Source organism: Siniperca chuatsi, linkage group LG24, assembly GCF_020085105.1.
Source record: "Siniperca chuatsi isolate FFG_IHB_CAS linkage group LG24, ASM2008510v1, whole genome shotgun sequence".
NCBI classification, from domain to species: Eukaryota; Metazoa; Chordata; class Actinopteri; order Centrarchiformes; family Sinipercidae; genus Siniperca; species Siniperca chuatsi.
The window spans coordinates 6,826,877-6,848,876 of NC_058065.1; the positions used below are offsets into that span (position 1 = coordinate 6,826,877).

The 22,000-nt window shown below is 40.9% G+C and overlaps 2 protein-coding genes and 1 long non-coding RNA gene across 4 annotated transcripts in view; 2 read left to right on the forward strand and 1 right to left on the reverse strand.

The window, feature by feature from the left end:
* The window catches only part of LOC122871771 (carboxy-terminal domain RNA polymerase II polypeptide A small phosphatase 1-like), a 16,117-nt gene extending 12,608 nt beyond the window's left edge, over positions 1-3,509 (forward strand). For both annotated transcript variants that reach the window (XM_044187131.1, XM_044187132.1), the window contains exon 7: positions 472-3,509. In XM_044187131.1, coding sequence (XP_044043066.1) covers positions 472-600 — 129 coding nt within the window. In that variant the 3' untranslated portion in view covers positions 601-3,509. The remainder of the gene's footprint in view (positions 1-471) is intronic.
* obsl1a (obscurin like cytoskeletal adaptor 1a) lies at positions 1,581-20,563 on the reverse strand. Its single transcript, XM_044187130.1, has 25 exons — positions 20,126-20,563; positions 17,637-18,909; positions 16,479-16,748; positions 15,871-16,131; positions 14,992-15,297; positions 14,258-14,524; positions 13,869-14,144; positions 13,192-13,306; positions 12,545-12,705; positions 12,099-12,371; positions 11,708-11,983; positions 11,334-11,609; positions 10,968-11,243; positions 10,600-10,875; positions 10,238-10,507; positions 9,881-10,147; positions 9,531-9,800; positions 9,172-9,438; positions 8,124-8,390; positions 7,499-7,611; positions 7,225-7,378; positions 6,757-6,918; positions 6,014-6,118; positions 5,639-5,905; positions 1,581-5,434 (listed from the first exon to the last, which is right to left on the reverse strand). Exons 2-25 carry the CDS (start codon positions 18,817-18,819, stop codon positions 5,157-5,159), a joined length of 6,636 nt encoding a protein of 2,211 aa, XP_044043065.1. The 5' UTR covers positions 18,820-18,909; positions 20,126-20,563; the 3' UTR covers positions 1,581-5,156.
* On the forward strand, positions 6,125-16,664 carry LOC122871772. Its single transcript, XR_006376924.1, has 7 exons — positions 6,125-6,317; positions 6,763-6,925; positions 7,285-7,405; positions 13,169-13,357; positions 14,980-15,221; positions 16,071-16,133; positions 16,529-16,664. It is a non-coding gene; the product is annotated as an uncharacterized LOC122871772 (long non-coding RNA).
* Positions 20,564-22,000: the final 1,437 nt, after the last annotated feature.

A 22,000-nucleotide genomic window follows, 5' to 3' on the forward strand; every position in this document is an offset into this window, starting at 1 on the left:
CATTTTTTTCAAATTCCTCAAATTTACCTTAATTTTCAGTTTTAAAAAAAAGCTTTACTTTGAATCTGTGCACACTGCAGATCAGACTGTGGAATGTGAAGAAACAGTACAAAAAACTAAACTTTGTTTTGTCTATTTGCATGTGTTTTCTTAAGTTGCAGTGCGTTTGCCCTTGTCAGCCACCGTACAAATGTTATGTTGGGTAGTGTAGGGGGAAATACTGAATGTCACCATATTCATTTAGGTATGACAAAGCCATATGTTAATACCTGCAACAGACTTTCAGAGTGAAAATGTAATTTCGAGCTGCCTTCTTAGTTATTTGAGAAATCATTCTTGCAGAAATCTTACTTAGTAATTGTTTTGTGCATCATGATCCACAATGTAAAAAAAAAAAGGGATTACAGTGATAGACAGTGAAGGATAAATAATATCGGCGGTGAGTTGCTCATAATTTGCGTTTTGGTCCAGGTGCCTGTGGCCTCGTGGTTCGACGACATGTCCGACACCGAGCTGCTGGACCTCATCCCCTTCTTCGAGAGGCTGAGCAAAGTGGATAACATCTACACAGTCCTCAAGCATCAAGGGACCGCAAGCTAACAGTGTTCGACTTCTCATCTCAGCTCTGAACAAAACGGCGTACAAAACGGAAATGCACACACCAGCGAGGCTCCAGCATCAGCACCAGCGATCACTGCCCACCAGAACACAGACTGCTTCACAGCTGACAGAGCCTTCACCTTCCCAGTATCAAACCGAGATCACGTCGGGAGTCTTCAGTGACTTTGACGGCGTCATCACAGCCACCTCCTGGTCAAACAGAAAACTGCCAGAAATTTGCCTTGTAACTTTCTCCATATCCGCCTACCATGGGGCAGCTGATGTGTGTGAATGGATGGATGGACGAATGTTTAAGGACATTTCTGCAGTGTCTATGAACTTGCAGTAGAGTTAACAAAGCACAGGTCTGTAGCCATGAATCCTCTGGACGCAGACTGGGTACTGGACATAGACTTCTCTCATGGATTCAGCAGTCTGTTCCTGCAAAAGATGCAGGATTTGCTAAGAAGGAATCAAGAGCAGATGGTGTATACGTACTGTGGAATAGCATTACCCTAATTTCGTCACTTATCACACTATTTGTCTGCAGTCAAAAGCATGTGATCCTCGGGTGACATTTTAGATTTTTAAGAGCAATGTGATCAGGTATTTTTGAATAATCATGACAGTGTTATGGAGGAATCTGATCAAAAAAAAGTTTCTTCTTTAAAAACTAAGTTGAGTTGTAATGTCAAATATAATCCGGAGCTGTTAAATTCACTAATGGCAAAATGATTGGACAGCACTTTACAAGTATAGTCTGTAGTCCTCCCTTTCAATGCATATAGAAATTGATTTTAGCACAATTTGTAAACTAAACCCGTTAAAAACAGCATTGCATAATAAATGGGGATCATTTTTTGGGATTTCTGGTATCAAAACTAGTGCTGCTTTTGCAGCAGGAAGCAATACAACACTTGGGAACATAAATCATTGGGAAAATCAATGTACACCACTAATCCATTTAAAAACTTTTTTTCAGTGAAAATTGGTATAAACCCAAAACACTGAGCCCTATTTAACAAGCCAAGTTTTGATAGCAAAGTGTCGACACTGAAACGAATGATGACTGCAGTATTTTTCCTAAAAACCTGACACTAACATGAATATCAAATCATCTGCACATGACGGTCAAAGAGCAGCTGCTATGTTTATCGGACGTGGATTTCCAAGAGTGGTTTAAAGATTGATGGACAGCCAAAATGCAATGTATCTGCACCTGTGTGTCAATAGATGCCATGAACAGTTGACTCCAGAGACAAGAGGACCAGGATAGACTTGTAAAACCGCTTGGAAATCGGTAATCAATTCAGCTCCTTGTTTTAAAGCCACACAAAACTTGAATTTCTCACATTTACAGACTGTATTTGAATGGAACAACGAAAGCTGTTTGATGCAAAAAAAAAGTTTGGCTTGTTTGGTTCTCATAAGCGTCGAAGTGCAACTTTTTTTTTTCTTTTTTCCCCTAAGCGGTACACAGAGGCTGGAAACAATTTCAGGAATTTGTAATAAAATGTGTGTTGAGCGGGGGAGCTGCCATGAGGACTCAAGGATATGTGCGGTGCTGTGCCTGGTGAGCAGGCACACCTTTTGAAGAGAAAAAGTGGTTTAATTCAGTCCATATTTAAAGGAGAAATCCACCCTGAAACACTTCAACACTGTTAATAAACAGCTATTGGTGATTTATCTTGCACCTCTGGGTCCTTTCTGTAATTTGGCTGGATAGTCTTATTCTGTTGGATTGACATGACGTCATGTTGGGATCATTCGAGTGCAGCTACGATGGAGTTTAATAGGTCTAAACCCTGAACAGTAAATGTCAGGTTCTGTGTTTTCTTTGAGAAATAAACCACAGAAGAGGCAGAGATAGTCACAGTAGCAGAAAATACGCATTATTCTTTTAAAGTGAAAATGACGTGTAGCAGTGTGAGGTGATGTGAGGGTAGAACAGTCCTTTTTAAAAATCTCATTGACCACATTGTATCTGTATTGCTTTTTTAGCTCTACATGGGGATGCTCAGTTTCGCGAGCGACTCAAACCTCTTTGGTCCTGTCAGTTTTAAGGAGCAGCGTGGCCTCTTGCAGGCCTTTCAGACTTGGTATCTCCCTCATATGCGTTGACAATACTGTGTGTTGACACTTATGAATGAAACTGCGGATTTGACTAAGAGCCTCCATAGCAGGCTTGTGATGTGACTTTACCTAGATGGGGCAGGGATGACAATTAAATCCACCATATTAAGAGCTATTACCTTATTTTTCGATGTTTAACAAATTATTGTCAATCAAATTAGCCTTTTTTCTTTTCTAAATAATTACAGATTTTTTTCCTTTATGTTTTGCCCAGGAGTGCTCCTCTGATACAATGTTTGTGGTTTGTTTTTGCAGTTTTCATGCAAGACCTGGTTGTTACCTCATGTATTGATAGGTAATATATGGATCAGAAACACCAGCAAATGACTAAAAGGATAGTATCTTACTGTTGTAGGCACATAACAGGGTAATTATTTTGATGTGTTTCATGTAAGCCATCATCACGTCTCAATTAGGTTAAATGCTGATAACTGTTGTTTTTTTTTGAAAATTCATTGGCGAACAGGAGTATTTATAGGAATGTTAAGTAATTTTGTCAGTCATTTGATTACATACAAGTGTTGTGTCACTACAGGGCCCATTCACTGATACTGTACTTCTTACACATTCAGTAGATATGTATATTTTGTTTTGCACAGTAATAAAGCAAACAAATTTTCGTTAATATATGGAATATTCATGTTACTGTACTATGATTGAATAGATGTAACCTAGTGTTTTGACCTTTTGTTTTATCATACCAAATTATATATGGACTCTATGTAATAATGCCATTTCCCCCCCCTCCATAAATGCTAAATGAAAGATGGACCAAGTGCTGTTTTGTTGAGCATTTCTTATTTCCCAAAAATATGAACAAAGAAGGAACATCTGTGCAAGTTTGGCAAAACCTCGGACTCAATCAGGGAATTGGGATTTGTCATGTGGTGCAAACACCTGTGTTGTTACAATAGATGGTAATGGATTAGCTGTTGGCTAACCTGTTAGCCAACAGTTGCCTAGCTACACAACCAGCAGACACAGAGCAACATTAGCATTAATTTGGAGTCGTGTTGTTGGCCACCTGATGAATGTAAGTCCAGTTATTTAGCTCAAATATCTGTCACTTAAAGATGCGAAATTATAGTCACAAGTTAACTGGTCGCGTGTATTATGGTAACAGGAGAAGCACAAACTGGGGCGAGCTAGCTAGTCGCTAACTGTATCTGCTGTTTGGTGCTGCTGGGCAGGTAACGTTATATAGTATAAACGGTTTATTTTTAACCAACCATTTTTACACTAATACTGATACTTTTATTATAACATGGATAATTTCTCACACTGAACACTCCTGGATTTGATTAGAGTTTGTACTGCTATCTACAGATGTATTAAAATCACTTATTTATGATTACATTAACATACCATAAACAAACCAGACCATCAAGAGACACTGCATATTTAATCCCCAGAGTAGGATCTGATTTTAAATTTGCTGTACTTTTTTAAGGCACAAAAGAAGAGGGTGCTGTTCTCCAGCAGCTCTATAACCAACAGCATTGTAATAATTGCACCATCAGTAGGCAATGAGGTTATGGAAAAGTTTTGATTTCAACAAGAGTGTAAATATTAGGGCTGCAACTAACAGTATTTTCATTATCGAATAATCTGGCAATTATCTTCTTGATTAATTGAATAAAAGTTTATCCATAAAATGTCCGAAAATAGTGAAACATTCCCATTATAATTTCCCAAAATCCAAGGAGACTTCTTCATATATCTTGTTTTGTCCTGTCAAAGGTCGAAAACCCCAAGATATTCTGTTCACAATGATGAAGATTGAGAAAAGCAGCACATCCTCACTTTGGAGAAGTTGCAACAAGAGAATGTTTTTACTTCAAAAATGATTGAAACCATTAATTGATTATCAAAACTGTTGCTGATTAATTTTATGAGAGCTAGAGCCAATCATGGTCTCATTATAATTATTATGCAAAAGTACCACAGTTTATTTAGCATGATGATATTACAAAATTGTATGCCAGTGCATTTTCATGGACTAAGTCAGAAAACATTGACATGTATTTGACGCCATGTAATTGGGTGGATTTTCATCAGAATACAAGAATGTAAAGTCAATTAGAAATCATTCAAATAAATATCATCTACACTGTAAAAAAAAAAAAAAGAGGAATAACTTGACTGAAGTAACATGCCTCAGGTTTGACGTGATGTGATAGTGAGCAGCTGTAAGGAAAGAGTTTCCCCTTGGGGATCAATAAAGTATTTCTGATTCTGATTCAGTTTAAAATGCTTTGTCTGTCTAACTTTACTGAATACCCTCAATTTGAAATAAACTCAGATCAGGCAAATGCAGGCCTTCCAAACATGACAAATGGATGTTGAAAAGTTTTGAGCAATTCCCATTTTTGCAGTCAGATTCATACTTTCTCTCAGAGTCACTTGCTTTTCTCTCTCTTCCTCTACTTTTCCATTACACTGAGCCTGGCACTGCTCTTGGCCTTGCCCATGGTAAACTTCACCACCCCGCTCATGTCCACGCTGGTTTTTTTCAGGGTCAGTTTGTGGACCGTCCCGTGGTTTTCCAGGCGGACAGAGGGGCCCGTCTGAAGGGTCTCTCCATTCAGAGTCCAAATGGGAGGCTTGTTTATGGTGACAGACACCTCACACTGGAAAGATGCAGGCTCAGGCTCAGTTACCTCCTCATCCTCCAGCTCTTTGACCATTACAAGGGCTTGGGCTGCAACAGCACAGAGGGAAAGAAGTGTTGTCATGGTATGAGGGAAAACATTTTTTTACCCATTAGTATTGATAAAAACCAATCAATCTTGGTAGTTAGTAAGCTGGAGCAGTAAAGGTATTGTAAAACTACTAAATTCACCTTTAATTTGTGGCTCTTTTTAAGACGTTTAACACAGGTTTCTTTAAAGCTCACTCAACTTACCTTCCACCATCAGTTTGGCTTTGGATGTGTGCTCCCCAACCTCGATGCTGTAGGTGCCCTCATCCTCAACAGCTACCTGCTGGATCACAAGTTTAAAGGAGCAGCCGTCAGCCAGGATCTCCATTCGATCTGAGGGAACCAGCTCCTCCCTGCCCTTGTACCAGGTGGCGCTGCAGCGAGGCGAGGAAACAGTGCATTCAAGGATCACGCGGTGTTTCTCCAGGGCTGTTCGATCTCGCAGGGGTTTTACAATGAAAACGGGGAGTTCTAAAGAGAGAGTAAAACTTTTTTAGAATTGGTATGGAACATTTTTAAGATGTTAACATGCCAAAAAAAGAAGCACGTAAGATGTTCTAGAGGTAAAAATGGACTTACCTTCTACCTCAAGGTAAGCTGTAGATTCAACATCCCTGGCTACAAAGCGGATTTCCCCAGCATCTTCAGCTTTGACGTTACACATCAGTAGGAAGTGTTTGGTCCCTGAAGGAGAACAGATTTGTAGAATCTATCTGCATTGAAACTGTTCTGGAAGCTTGTGGTGGTCCAACAACCTTACTAAGACACTTCTGTATGTTTTGTTTCTCTTCATACAGTGTATATCTTTGCTCTCTGCTCCTTCCCAGGTCTTACTATTCGCTATATGCCCACTAGAGGTCCTCCTACATACTAGTATCACTAGGTTAGAAGCAGCTTTTTATTCACTTTACAAAAAATCTTATTCACATTTTTTCAACTTTATCTGAATTTGGTCTTAATTATTATCTTATGACATGTGATGCTTATCTTTTATATTTCTAAGTCTACTTACTGTCACCTTTTCCATTGAAATTTGCTCCGCGTGCCCATTAATTTGTTTTAATTGTTTGCACCTGATTCCACCTGCCTATTTAAAAGAGGACTGTGACAGTCACTGTGCTTGCACACGGAGGAAGGCATTTGCTGTCTTACTGTCAATACCACCTCCAGACATTCAACGTAACAAATGTGCTGCATTCACACCTTTGGTACATTTGCTACTGAACTAGGTGCAATCTGAGTTATCAAATGCATTGTGGGAATTTGTTTCTCCATCTTATCAGAATCACTCCCATCAATAATCAAACCCCTCCTTATCTGACCTTCAGTGCGGATCTTGATGGTGCTAGTGGGCCGGATCTTGTGGCCGTCTTTATACCACTCCCCAGTAACATCCTCCAAAGAAACCTCACACATGAAGACAGCATTCTGGTCCTCCTGAATGTAAAGGTCCTCCAGATCTTGCGCTATCTCCAACTTATGCTCTGTGAGGTTAGTAAAGAGATTTAGATTGGCAATATTAGAAGCCAAAAACAGAAATATAATAAGCATCTTTCTTTGATTTGTTGACACATTAGGCTGTTTCAGTACACCACTCTCATTACAGCTAGTAGGTGGAGAGATATATAATAAACTCAACGCACTTTTTCAGTGTCTGCACACACAACACAACATACAGCTTAGAGGAGCCCTGAAATCATAAATATCAGCATTTTTATGTGCTAACTTGTTTGAAATTGTTTTAAACATGTAACGTGATGTGTTGCAGCAGGTTGTGTTCAGACACTTACCATAAACCTCTAGTGAACAGGAAGTGTTGATTTCCCCTGTGTCACATGTGTATGTGCCAGAGTCAGCCCGGGAGCACTGCATCATCTGACAGAACCGCTTCCGGCCCATGGAGTAGATCCGGCAGTTCTGCCCCGGCTTCAGCTCCTTCCCGTTCTGATTCACAGAAGCAAAGGGACAGAGGTATTCCTCATGAGTCTTAAAACCTGTTGATCTATCTATCAATGAGCCAAAACATAGTCAAGAGTAATGAGAGCATTTCTTGGTTTGTTTTACCTTAAGCCATCTGACTTCAATGTTTTGTCTGGAGAATTCACACTCCAGAGTGGCTGGAAATTCCTCTTCCACACGGACATCAGCTAGCATTCTCAGGATAGACACTGGAGTCTCTGTCAATTTAGCAAATCAAATCAATGAGACAATGAACCAACAAATCAACAACCTAATGAATCAGTCACTCATATGGTTAAATTTCTCTGTCTATACTCCGTCCAAATCTATGCGAGCGCTCGATTTCAAACAATTTTTTTGAGTCCAGAGTTGATTAAAACTATAGCCTAACTAAATCAGCATAACAATCTGTCAGTCAACATAGTAAATACATTTTGGTGAGCACTTTTTCCCTTATAGGAGTGTTCCAAAATGAGGTTCATGGCCCCCTCCAAAGGTCTTAAAGTGGTTTCCCATTAGTTCACAGCAAAATTAATAATGATTTAATACTATTATAATTGAATTTACAAGAAGTAACTCACACTAGAGTTTGAATAGTTCTACATCCTAGTCTATAGTATAATAGTCTACACCTTTAACTATTTGGTAGCTCTAATAAAAAGCAAACCACAAATTGTGTCCTTTTTATATGCCACACTGCACCCTCTGACCTCCACAGGCCAGTATTTACCTTTGACAGTGAGCCTGGCAGTGGTGCGCACCCCTTCAGCTGAGAAGACGATCGTGCCCGTGTCCTCCACGGTGAGGTTGGACAGGGTGAGGCTGTGAACTCGCCCATTGGTGCTCACCCGCCACTGGTTGTTCGGTTTCACCCGGATGCCGTCCTTCTGCCAAATTCCCTCCACATCTGTGTGGGAGAGCTCCACCTCGAAGGAGGCAGTCTCTCGTTCAAAGGTTTCTTGGTCAGTTAGGCCTTTACGGATGGAGATTTTACGGGCTGGATTGAAGAGATGAGGGAGAGGAGTGTAGTGAGAGCAGTGTTTTATAAATACATACAATAATGTCCTTCTTCTTAGGAATGGTACATGAAATGATATCCAGATATTCAGAAAATGTGCATATGAAGAATAACTCCTAAATCCTGGGAAAAATATAAAAAAATTAGGAGGGCAACATTTTGGCAAAATTATACATTGAATCTCATAAATATTTTAAATATAATCACGCTTCTTTAAGGCATAGCTAACACTTTCACTGTACATTGAGATAACACTGTGTTTTAAGGACAACAAAAGGTAGTTCAAATATAGAGCCAACTCAGTTTGTCGCATTACAAAAACAGTACCTACGGGAGCTCCATAGTCCATTGTCAGTGTCATTCAGTACACTATTGTATAACAGCATGGCTGTGTTTCAGAAACCTTTTCACACTTACAGGTCTAGCTGTGCTATTCTTAGTATCTTTTTGCACTGTGACATACTGTGAAAAACACCTACAATATGAACTGTTCATTGGTTGTCCAGAACTCATCTGTATCAGATGAGATGCCAGTCGCAAAGTGCTACACTACACTGACTCCTGAATAATTTCTGCTTACTTACTTACTGCTTACTACTACTGTATATAGTAGGAGATTATGGGATGTCTGTGCCTGTAAATATGCAAGTGTATGAGTTAGAGAAAACCCTCAAAGTAAAGGGACTCTTCAGCCTGTACACTATTGTGTCAAAATATCTCTGGCAACATGTAATCCACACCCCCACTTTGGACGACTTACGTTCTACATTGAGCTTGACCTGCGTCCGGTCATGCAGAGTCTCGCAGCGATAGGTTCCCCGGTCCGACAGAGTCAGGTTGTAGATGGTAAGACTGCGTTTACAGCCGTTCTGGGCCAGTGTGTGTCGCGGACTGGGCTGGATGACCACACCTTGCCTCATCCACTGGACCTCTCCCATCTCAAGGCTGATCTCTGTCTCCAAGGTGGCGTCGCCAAACTCTTCTGCCATGACAGCCTCCATTTTCTTAGTAAACATGACCTGAGCCTCTGAACATAATGAGGAGAGACAGAAATAAAGGTTATAAGGAACTGCTGGTAATTCTGGTAATACACCATATCCTCTCTTTTTCCCCTCTTACCCTGAACTTTGAGGCTGGCTTTGCTTATTTGTCCCTCGGCCTCTGCTATAATTTTTGAACAGTCCAACATCTGGCACTTCTTGATCACCAAGGTGTGGCACAGGCCATTTTGGTTTGCCTGGAAACGATCACCCAGGCTGATAGCCTCATTGTCCATGAGCCATACCAACTGAACATCCTCAGGGGAAACAACACACTTGAAGGTGGCATCTTCTCCTTCAAGTACAGTGGTGTTGTGGAGCTCTGTAAGGAACTCCACCACTCGAGGCACTGAAGAGACATAAGAATGTTCATGAACTTGCTACCTCACGTAAGAAAAGCACAGAAAATCTTAGTCGAGGCATACTTACTCTCTACTCTCAGCGTTGCCACGGTCCGGTCATCTCTGGACTCGCAGATGTACTCCCCAGCATCCTCTCTGGTTAAACGGTGTATGGTCAAGCTGCGCTCAACTCCATCTGCCCGAATGGAGAACCTTCTGCTTGGAACTACCTCCACGCCATTCTTCAGCCACTGGACGTCTGCTTTTGGCTTGCACACCTCACAGCGAAGGGTCACCATACCGTCAGCATGGGCCACAGTGTCTCGGAGTGGCCTCACAAATTTGATTCTCATTTCTGTGATGCAAAAAAACAAGTTAATATGGCTTTTCAGTCCAAACCTAAGTGTTCTACAATGTTGTCGGATGACAAGATGAAACTTTTAACCTTTCACCAGCAAGCTGAAGTGGATCTGGTCCGTGTTGACATCGCAGGTGTACTCGCCCGCATCAGAGCGCCTCAAAGGCTCAATGGTAAGGGTGCGTTTATGGCCCTCCATGAGTGCTCGGAAACGTTCACCTTCAACAGGCGTCCAGTCTTTCAGCCAACGCACTAGAGCACTTTCCTTGGACACATAGCTCGTCAAGGTCACGCTCTCTGCTTCGTAACCAGTCACAACAATGTCATCCTCCTTGTTCACAAACATAACTGGGAGCTCTTTGATGGAAAAGGAAAGACAGCCAAATATTAGGTAATCTTGCGATCATATTGAAAATCATATCTCTGGAGACATCACTGTGAGTTTTTACCTTGAATCCTGACGGCGCTGATCATCTTGTCGTCTACAGCATCACACACGTATTTCCCAGAGTCTGAGGGCTGGACATTTGAGATGATAATTTTCCTCAGAGTGCCGTAGCTCTCAATGTAGGTACGGGAGTCATTTGTAAGCAGCCTGTCATTGCAGTACCACTGGACAGGGGCATTGGCACGGGACACTTCACAGGCCAGGATCAGGTCGTCTCCTGCCACCATCTCCTGGTAGTCAGGGTTATTTGAATTGCCCACAATTGTCACTGGAGGCTCTAAGGCCAAGGGGAAGAGACAGATGATTTATTAAAGGAACAGTTTTTAAACCAAATCATTTAATGAATAAAATTCACAAAATTAATTCTACCTTCTACCGTAACCTGGAAGCTGATATTGTCATCTCCAGCATCCAAGAAGTACTCTCCTGAGTCTCTGAGTTCAGCGTTGAGGATGACCAATGAGCGGAAAGCACCTTCTTCCTCTTCGCAGAGCCTTTCATCGCCCTCAACACGACAGTTATCCTTGTACCATTTGGCGACAGCATTGGCTCTGGAGAGCTCACACTCAAGCACAATGTCATCAGAAATCAGGGATTTAAGATTTGTCTTAATCTCTGACTTTCTTAGGATCTTCACTGGAGGCTCTGATGATGCAGAATTACATATTGACACTCAATTTGACATTATGGTGGTCTTGAAATCATCTCCAAAGCTGACCTGACATTGCCTCTTACCTGAAACTTTGACCTGGAAATCAATTTTATCATCAACAGCGTCACAGGTGTATTTCCCAGAATCCTCTGTGCTGGGAGAGTGAATGGTCAGACGATGGATGAGCCCGTTCTCTGTGATAGTGACATTACTGCTCTCCTCTATTTTTTTGCCATTTAGCCACCACTTGACTTCAGCACTTGGCCGAGACACCTCGATCTCCAGTACGATTGGTTTGCCGGCAAAACTCTCCAGTTTGTCAGGCATGTTTTTGGGACGAGTAAGCTTCACTGGTGGCTCTTAAAAAGTCATAAATGATAGAAATGCTATCAAAATTATATAAATGAATTGTGTATCCGTTAATCATGATGCCAAATAATTATATTTTCATTCTTACCTGTAATAGTCACCAGGAAGGTCACAGAGTCATCCTCAGTGTCACATACATACTCCCCTGTGTCGTCCACAGTGGTTATGGGTATAACCAGCCGGTGTTGGGCCCCATCCACCTCCAGGATCAAGTTAGGGCCCTCCTCTACCTCCAGACTGTCTCTGTACCACCGGACAGGGGCGTCCGCCTGGGAGATCTCACAGCTGAGCTCCAGCCTCTCGGAGGCCAAATGGCTCAGTTCCAACTCTGATTCACTGGGGGAAATTATTCTTACTGGTGCCTCTGTTGTAGGAGGAGGATAGTTAAATGTAACCTTTTAAATACTCTAGATTCCACTCATTTTTATTAGATGTATGGTATAATCAGAAGTGAGCACTAAGGGAAATTTCAGTCTTACCCTTGACAGCAAGCTGGAAAAAGACAGAGTCTCCGTCTGTTTCACAGACATACTCTCCACCATCCTCCACTGAGCTGCTGAGGATGGTCAACCTTCTGTAAGGGCCCTCAGATATCAGCTGGACATTGTCGCTTTCCTCCACCACCTGTCCATCCTTGAACCACCGCACCTTCCCACTGGAACGAGACAACTCGCACTGCAGGCGGATCTCCTCTGAGATATAGCTCTCCATCACAATATCATCCTTAGGTTCCACAATCATCACTGGAGGCTCTGTGTTTGTAGACAGAGGAAGCATAGTGAGGCCAGAGTGTAAAAATGCCACCTTTAATCTCATCTCTTTAATTTTTATGAATTAAGAGAGATGTTCTGCACTTGGTTCACTAACAAATCTATGTGTCTTTTAACAATACTCTGACCAACAGGAGTCAGAAAGGTCCCTGTACCTCTGACATTGACAGTGAACTCCATGCTATTGTTTCCTGCCTGGCAGGTGTAGCTGCCAGCATCTGAGGTTTCTGCAGAGCGGATTATCAGCCTCCTCATGGTTCCCTCTGCCTGCAGAGTGATGTTGTCACTGGGCTGAATCTCATAACCGTCCTTATACCTGGGACACACCAAATCAGACACAGACTGTAAAACACAGGGTCTCAAATAACAAACTAGATACAAAAAATTTAACTCAAAACTGAGCTGTACACCAGCAAAAACATCCAAGTAGAACAACCCCAAATGAAGCGTATGGTACAGAAGGTTAGGGGCAATGGTACACTAGAAATATACCAATTTGCGACACAACACAATTTACTTTATAGCTTTATAGGATATCCATGTTTAGATTTCATGAGAATCTTACCAAAGCACAGTTTGATTCACTAGTTATTAAAATAAACAAATGATGCTTTTCATATAATTTACCATTTTAAGTCTCTCAATGCAGTGATCAGTAATGTAACATGTGAAAAACAACACTTAAAAAAACAAAAACAGAATCATTAAAAACCAGATTTTGAAAACAGAGAATAAATATAATCACCAGTTAATAATTTTTCATATTCATTTTCTAACAGGAATTCACTCCTCATCGTCTTACCACGTGACTTCTGCATCATCTGCGGAGACATGGCAAAGCAGCACCACGGGGTCCAGCTCCATGCTGCTCTTATGGAGCTCTTCCTCTGGGACCGGACTGAACTCCACAGGACAACCTAAAAAAAACAGGAGGAGGGAGGAATGGATGTCAACAGCTGGAACACAAGGTACAAGATGATGATCTTATCCTTAGAAATATTAGAAATATTCTTACTACAATTTGGTTAAATCATAAAACCAAACATTAACTAGTTGCTGTAACTGTTAGTATTTGTTTTAAACAACGACAAACTTGGTTTGCTGTACAAGAAGTGCATATCAGTTAGAGCTGCAACCAGTGTTTACATTTATTGTCGATTAATCTATCAATATTGTTTATTTCAATTAATCTATTCATTGTTTAGTCTAGAAAATGTAAAAAAATAAGAAATGTCATTTCAAGATCCCAGAGCTAAAGGTCACAATTTCATATTGCTTATTAAATTTTAAATGATTTAAAAATTAGAAAAGCACATTTGAGATAAAATAATTATTAAACACTTAATTCATTTTAAAAATTATTAAAAGATTTTAAAAAGTACTAATTTGATTAAATTTAACTATGCCTTTTTTATATAGTTACAGTTCTTAAATATATCCAAAGGCCCGAAATTTATCAGCTTTTCAAAAACCTTTTACCTGCAACATCCACATTGAATTTGATGACATCTCCTGAAGTTTCACATGTATAAACTCCAGAGTGAGATGCATCAGCTGATTGAATCACAATCCTCCTCATGTTCCCATCTGATTGGATGTTAAGGCCATCGGTCACCTGCAGCTCCTTGCCATCTTTGAACCAGGATACTTTTGCGAAGGGGTGGGAGACTTCACAGTAGAGCACAATGGCGTCCCCAGTGTCCACCCTCTTACTGCTGTCTAAGTCTGACAGAGGACTGAATTTTACCACAGCAGCTGCAGAGAAATAAACACAAAAAAATGAACAAAAAACGGAAAAAAATCAAACTCTAAAGAAATGCATCCATCACATTCTAGATTTAACAGAAATAACAGATGTATACACCTACGTTTAACCTTGAGCACAGCTGAATCCCGGACTCCGTTGGCTATGAATGTGACCTCTGCTGTGTCCTCTGTAGTGTGAGCTTCACGGATAACCAATGAGTGCTGTGTTTGGGACTGTTTTATTGAATATCGTCCGCCATGCTGAAGTTGAGCGCTATTCAGAAACCAGGTTCCAACCATTGTGGCAGACAGTTCGATTGAGAAGTGAGCATCTTCTCCTTCCACAACCTCACAGCCCTTGAGGCAACTGTGAATCTTGGGCCCAGGAGCTAAGAAAAATTATAAGTTAACAAAACATTCTGTGTTCTTTATATCAGTAATGTAAAAACACATTCAAAATTAACTTTAACCACCACTAATAAGCTACTAATATATTGTTAGAGCTTGTCTAACACTGGATTTTTGAGGCCAATATCAGTACTGATATTTAAGAGAGAGAAGAAAAATCAAGTAATAGTGATATTTGTGTTTTTACACAAACACACCACATAAATAACACTAAAATCCCTCTGTTCTGAGCCAGGACAGTTTATAGTCGTTAATAGACTTTAATTATCAAGCATCACTGGAACTCAAAATATCATAAAATATTTCTAGAAATAAAACACAAATACCATTGAAATGCATTAAACATGTATCTAGAAAAATAAGGCAAAAATATACATAAATCCTACAAAATATTCAAATACTGTCATTTCTTTGCATGTACAATTCTACCTCACAGTAAGTTCCTCACCCAGATGGACAGCTTTGGGAAACTCCACATGACCGCTTCGCCCATACTTGTTGATGCAACAGACACGGAACCGGTAGTTGCCTTCGCACGGCACACTGTCGCCGCCAACCTCAGCTGAAGTGGCGTTCTCTGAGGTGAAACATTTCTGCCACTCTTGGGAGCCCACTTCCTGTCTCTCCACGACAAAGATTGATCGGGTGGAGGTCTGGCTGTTGGGGGCAGGAACCCAGGTGAGCAGAGCGCTGTTGGGTCGATCCACGTCCATTTTGACACCCACAGGGCAGATAGGAGGGCAATGTCTTGTGGCTAAAAGGGAAAGGACAAAGAATATAATGGGTATGAACGATTATGTCAGGTGGCCTGGTTGTTAGAGAGGTCATCCAATACCAAATCCAAATTCTTTCAATCCAGCATGGAGTACACAAATCTAGGTATTCGACAAAATTGGAATTGGATCCAAAATTGAATCAGGAATCAGGACCCAAATATACCATACAGTCACCAAACAGTCAGCTGTTTAATTCCCAAAACAACCAGTGAGTGTCTCTGTTGTACCAAAATGACTAATGGATTCAGAGGTTAAGCATAAGATCAACATGCCCCCAGCTAAAAAGAGTAAATATCATTGTCATAACTATTTTCTAGTGTAATTTTAAAGATTTAACAACAGACATTTGCACGGAAAGTTCATCTATAGAATGTCACAAAGACAATTGACAATTGAGTTAAGTTTGTCAAAGAAGTTCCTGAAATATAAAATGCAATATGAATATTTTAGCTGGATAGCAGGGTTTATCTCAGAAACAAGCTTAAAATCTTTTGCAAACCAATTCTGTAAACTGTGAAACAAACATTTACGTTAGTGTTTCCGAAATGTACCTTTGACCTTGAGACGTGATGAGGTCTTGGATCTTCCTGCGACAAAGGTCACTACCCCTGAGTCTTGATAGGTCACATTGACAAAGACCAGAATGTGAGTTTTGCCAAAAGATTTCAGGATTGTCTGGTGAGTCTCATGTAGTTTCAAACCGTCTTTGAACCAGTGGATCTCCATGTCGTCATTCTCCACCTCCACGCAGAACACAGCGTTCTCACCCTCCAGGACCTCCAGTTTCCGGGGAAGTTTGCGAATAATAGTACCTGTAAGTAGAAAAATTATTTTATTTACGTCAGTTTTTTCGCTAAACGTTCTATTCCACCTGTGCTCACCATTTTACGCCGCTCTATTGTAGATTTACAACTTTACATCAAGCTGATACATTTCTCAAATGGTAATGAATTATTTATGGTAAGCTTAAAAGCCACTGTAGCTAGTTTCCCATTTTGACGGCCCAATGCTTGACAGCAGGTGATTTTAATTATGAAGTTTTAATGGACTTCATACTGTAGCAACTAATGTAAAGTGTTACCCTGTCTTATTACACATGATTAATTACCTTTATTTTACAAATCTGAAATCCTACATACCCAAATTCAGTACAATATACCTTTAACTGATAGCTCTGCAATGCTCTTTGCTCCATCTGGCATCTCACAGAGATACACTCCATCATCATCTGTCCCAACATCATGGATGGTCAGTCTTCGTTTGGTTCCTTTCTGCTCGATCCCGTATTTACTGCTGGGCATCAGCCGCTGGTCCTCCAGGTACCAGGCAGATGGAACCGACTCATCAGGTACTTCACACTCCAGCACGGCAACATCCCTCTCCCTCACCTCTATGTCTTTTAATGGACGCCTGAACCGCACAGCTGGTCCTGAAGAACGAGGGAAATGGGTATTTAAGTGTAGATGTTTTCACTTAACAAAAAGTGGATGAGTTGTAGATTTGAGCTGGTTATAGTAATAGTAATAACATGAAGAGTACACTTACAGTTGTCAGTCATGACTTACATGACAAAGCTGTTTTGCAGTGTTATGGTAATAACAGCAAATTTAGGTAAGGTATTTCAATTGATTTTAACTTTTACTGCAAAATTTCTGACTAAGACTGTTTTGCTGTGGCAATTTGGTACAAGTTCATTGCCCAGGCAGTAGTCCTGCTGTGAAGAGGAAATGACTACAAACTGTAAAACACTGAAACTCTCTTTCCAAAACAAGATGTTCACCCTTTGAAAACACTCACACCTGAAATAAACTCTTTCTATTCGCTTGAATCTCTCGTGCCACCACTGAATACTTTAGCGCTCAGTCGCTGTAATACCACTCCATATTATCTGTTTATTAAGGACTGGCATGTTGACCCCAAGACTAAACTGACTCTTATGATTGAGGCAGCTGGCACAGTGCAGGACTGCACATATGAAAAGGTATGTGACCCTGAGAATTATCTGCCCATTATGAAGGGATTAGGACAAAATAATTAGCCACTTTAAAAAGTGATGCCATGCACTTCAACGATGCACACAAAGCACTTTTCTTCAGCATCTTTATTTGTAAGTTTGAATTTTTGAGATGTTAATACATTTTAGATTATTCACTCCTCCTGAGAGTTGTGAATAACTCTCAGGAAGATCATAATCATTTTGTATTGTTAATTGATTTTGCATCAGTTTTCCAACCATCTATCAATCCATTGGCATTTTGAGTTAGAATTGCAGGAAAAGCAGATTTTTTTGAAAGCAGGGATAAACTGTATCTCCTACCTTTGACGGACAGGTGAACGGCGCTGAGGGTGTTTCCTAGAGCATTTGATGCTGCACACACATACAGTCCTGTATCCTGCACTTTACAGTACAGAACCTTCAGTGTGTAGTAACCCTCTCTGTCCTCAAATATCAGATGACGCCTCCCCGGCTCTAGCGGAACCCCATCTTTTTTCCAAATGATCTCTGGCTTTGGCTTCCCTGTCACAAAGCAGCGAAACTTGGCGTGTTTTCCTTCTGCCACTGCGAACTTCTTGGCTTTAGAAGCGCTGACAGGTAGCTCCTCTGTAACCCTCGACAAACTGAGCCTCCCGCCCCTATGCTTCGGCGACCACTGGCTGTTTGTGAGACCATTTGAGGACATTTTACTCTCCTCTCGCTCCGGTATGGGCTCGACAAGAAGGACAGCACCGGCCAAGGCCTCACCATGGCAGTTGACGGCCTTGCAGGTGTAGACACCTTTATCTGGCATGCGTGTCCTGTAGATCTTGAGCTGGAACCAGCCACCATCTTGATTACTCACGCTGAAGTGTGTACTCTCGAAGATGTCGTTCAGTTTCTTCCCGTCTTTCTCCCATGTTACCTCGGGCAGAGGATTGCCCCAGATTTTGCAGGAGAAGGCGGCATCTTCTCCCCGATCCACGCGCAAAGAGAGGGGTTTGATGAGGAATCGTGTTTTATCATCAGACATTAAATCAACCTCTTCTTGTTTTTCACTAAACTTGCCATTCCACTTGTGCTCTCCATTCAGCCCCTCTCCATTTTCTCTCCTGCGTTCACCATTTTGCACTGTGCAGTGGCCATTCAGGTGTCCTTCGAATTCTCCATGTTGCTTCCCACCATTGACCCCTAATTGCCTTTGTCCCCCTCCCTGTGGCTGGGCCTCTCCTTCCACTTTGAGGGAGACTGCTGCATAAGTTTCACCTATGCTATTTTTGGCCTTGCAAATATACTGGCCAGCATCCTGCAGGGTCACTCCAGTAATGGTCAGCAGGTAAGCTTTTCCCTCCTCAGTGAGCTTGTAGTGTCCTTCAGACAAGATCTGGATGTTTTTACGCTCCCAGATCACATCAGGACGAGGGTCCCCATCAATTTGGCACCTCAATATGACATCTGTGCCACACAGTGCCACCACAGGGCGTGGGTAGCCCAAAACACGAGGAGCACCTCCAAAAATATCCATGATGATGTCACCCTCTCTCCGGTTTGAGTGAAGCAATTTCTTTTGTTGCGGGATCGCCTCAATTAGAGCCTTTTATCTTTGGTGAAGGAGCTGTAAGATAAAGAAAATGTATATTTCATTAGGCAGTCAACTTCAGTGGAAACAAAGCATCAAACAATAAATTTGCAGAACTTGCCCAGACGTTTTGACTGGACACAAACCCAGTCTGGACACAAAAAGTCACAATCTAAACAGTTTTCTTGCTTTGACTGTTGTGACACATTGTCCTCTGTACATATCTGTTGATACCTGACCCGAACCAGATGATTGCATGTCAAATGTGAGATATTTTTGAGAGAAAATCTGGAATGTGCTTTAAAATTGACTATTTTATAATCAAGACTCAGATAATTCAATGTAGAGAGGAGTGTATTAAAATGTTTCAGATATTAAAAATACTTATTGTAGTTATCGAGGCTTAACTGAGGTTTAGTAAGGTGTTTATCACATGCTTGGTGATTTAGTAAAGTAGGTTTTAAGCAAACATAAGTTGTCAGTTGTCTCACAGCTGGTGCTGTAACTCATTGAAGAGTGTATTTATAAAGTAGTCTGTCCAAAAAAAGACACCATAGACCATGTGCCACATAGCACACAAACTGTGCAGTGACACACCTGCAGTCACTAACTGAGACAAAATTGAGTCATTAGTGTACATATGTATGGAACATGTATGTCAGCTGCATCCCTCCTGATGGATTTTCTTTATCTCTGAATTGTTGCATTGTTGTCATGTTGTCTGCACCTCTGAGGTCCTAAGTTATTCATTATATAAAGCTAAATTCCTCTTTCTTGATAAAGACTTTAGTTTGATCTTGAAGCAGCCAGTGGAAAACATTAGTCTCTCTCATATGGCTCATTTGTTTCCCTCATGTTGTCACCATCTTTCTTTTGGCATTAAGAATTGCAACCGTCCCTGCTGTATGACGCACACATTCTCCCATCTGATGCACATCCTCTAAACAGCATGGATCATGTAGTCATGTTCTAATGTCTTGGCTAGAAAATAGCTCATCGGGTAGCATGTCAGTTATTTCTAAAGTCTTATGCTCAGTAAAGATGTGAAACAGACTCAGCTACTTATTGAGCCTTTTGTTGGAACATGGATAGAAATGATTCTACTTAAGCAGGCCCGAATGTCAAGAAGGAGTGTCAAGAGAGACACATACAGTAAGAGAGGAAATTAACATAGTGCAGCTTGTAAAATTTACCAAGAAACTGACCCTTTGCTAATTTTATCCATTAAAGAACAGTCAAAGAATAAACTTACCGCTCTTATGAGTCGCTCTCTACTTAATAATTATGTCCTCAAAACGTTCAAGCTGGCATTAGTTAATTTGTGTGACCTTTGGCCCTTCTTTAGATAATAGCTTGACTCGTAGAAATGGCAGACATTTCTTCTGTTGCTGAAGGAAGCTCTGTGAGACTCCTCAGCTCTTGTTCCTTGTCTCTCTGGTTTGGTTTGTTGTTTGCTGGTTCTGGCTCACATTTGACACACCTCCTGGCCACTAAGAGTCAAAGCAAGTGAGAAAAATTAAATCTTCCATTCAAACTTGGAGGCCCATAGTCACAGGTGGCATCTCTTGGTTGTGTCCCCTTGGTTTGGTGTTAGGTTGCAGGTGGCAGAGAGGAAAATGACCACAGTCTTTCAGCTGAGTGCTTGGTTTATACGTCAGCTCTGATACTGTCATTGTCCAACAGCTAAAGAGTGAGAGAGATAGAGTTGGAATGGGGGGTGGGGGGCATTAAATGCTTTTGCAGCTGCTGCCACTGCAAGCCACCCCCTAAAAATAACAGCAGCTTCGATGACAGTGGGCCAGATAAAGTTAGGCCCTCCATTCACAGACCGTGGCTCACTAAAGATAGAGGGGAGGCCGAGCTCTGCGATGGATCACTCAGCTCAACAGATATCCTGAGTTAAATCTCAGAAGCGTAAGGACACCCCACCTGCTGGAGCTCCTAGAGTCTTGAGTCATACTGACCCATAAATAGGGTCAAATTAGAGTCACATCAATATTAGAAGATGATTTATATTGAGCAGTGATCTAAAGAATGAACAGAAACAAAAATTGTTACAAAATGTTTTAAGATTGCATTTCAAAAATGCACTGAGCATTTTTAGAGCAGACATAATTACGCAGAGCTTTTTTTTTTTACACCCATCAAAAATGTCTTTCAGGGGCCTTGAGGACTGTCAGCGGTTCAATTAGAAAGATTTTTATCAGAAATAAAGTTAATCTTTTGTTATCCTTAAATTACCATAAGATTTTCAGTACTCTAAACTATCAAATGCTTGACATGCAAATAAAGGCTTATTTTGTCTGGTTGGCTTAGAAAAACCACCAACTAGCAAGCCTACACTTAACTTTTCAAAAACCAACATACTAGATAATAACACTATTATTTTTGAAAGTTACACGAATATTAAGCAAAAACCTTCAAATATAAATGGTAAACTGGATTGGATGCTAATATCCCCAAGATATTTAAACTGTTTTTACAAAATCCAAAATGATTTGCAACTTGGGAAAAGGGCGTTTAGCAGTGCACAATAGCAGACAGGTAATGGCTTGTTTAGGACGTGATACACAAAGTATAGCGCTTGGGCTTGACTTGGGACTTGACTTCTGAGTTTCAAATAAATGACTTTGTCCCACTTCTGCCACTTACCTTTCATGTCAGCGTGTTTTCCAAGAACTAATATGCAGCTGTGCATTTAGCTCAATTCATAACATTGAGGTTTTTCTCATCCCTCAGAAAGAAAAAATGCAAGTTGGTAACCATATTGGTCAGTACAACAGAGACTAGAAGGTAAAACTGAACAGAGATGGTATCATACACCAGTACAGAAACGGCATGTGCAAGTGTCTGCCTCAATGTAAGCTGAGACTGTTCTCAGTGATGTATGGGATACTGATAAGGAAAAGATTGCTGAAGTGTTAGAAGCATTTAAGCCCATTATGATCTGGCAAGTGAAGTCCTCACTATCAGGGTGTTAGGAAACAGTTGTAATGTCTCATCAGCATTTCAAACAAAGAAGGATAAAAAGCTCTTACCACTTCCTTTAATTCAGCTACTTTAATAGTGCAGGTCTGATCAGGTAGCTGTAAAATTCAGTTGGTTAAAAATGGATAGAAAAACAAGT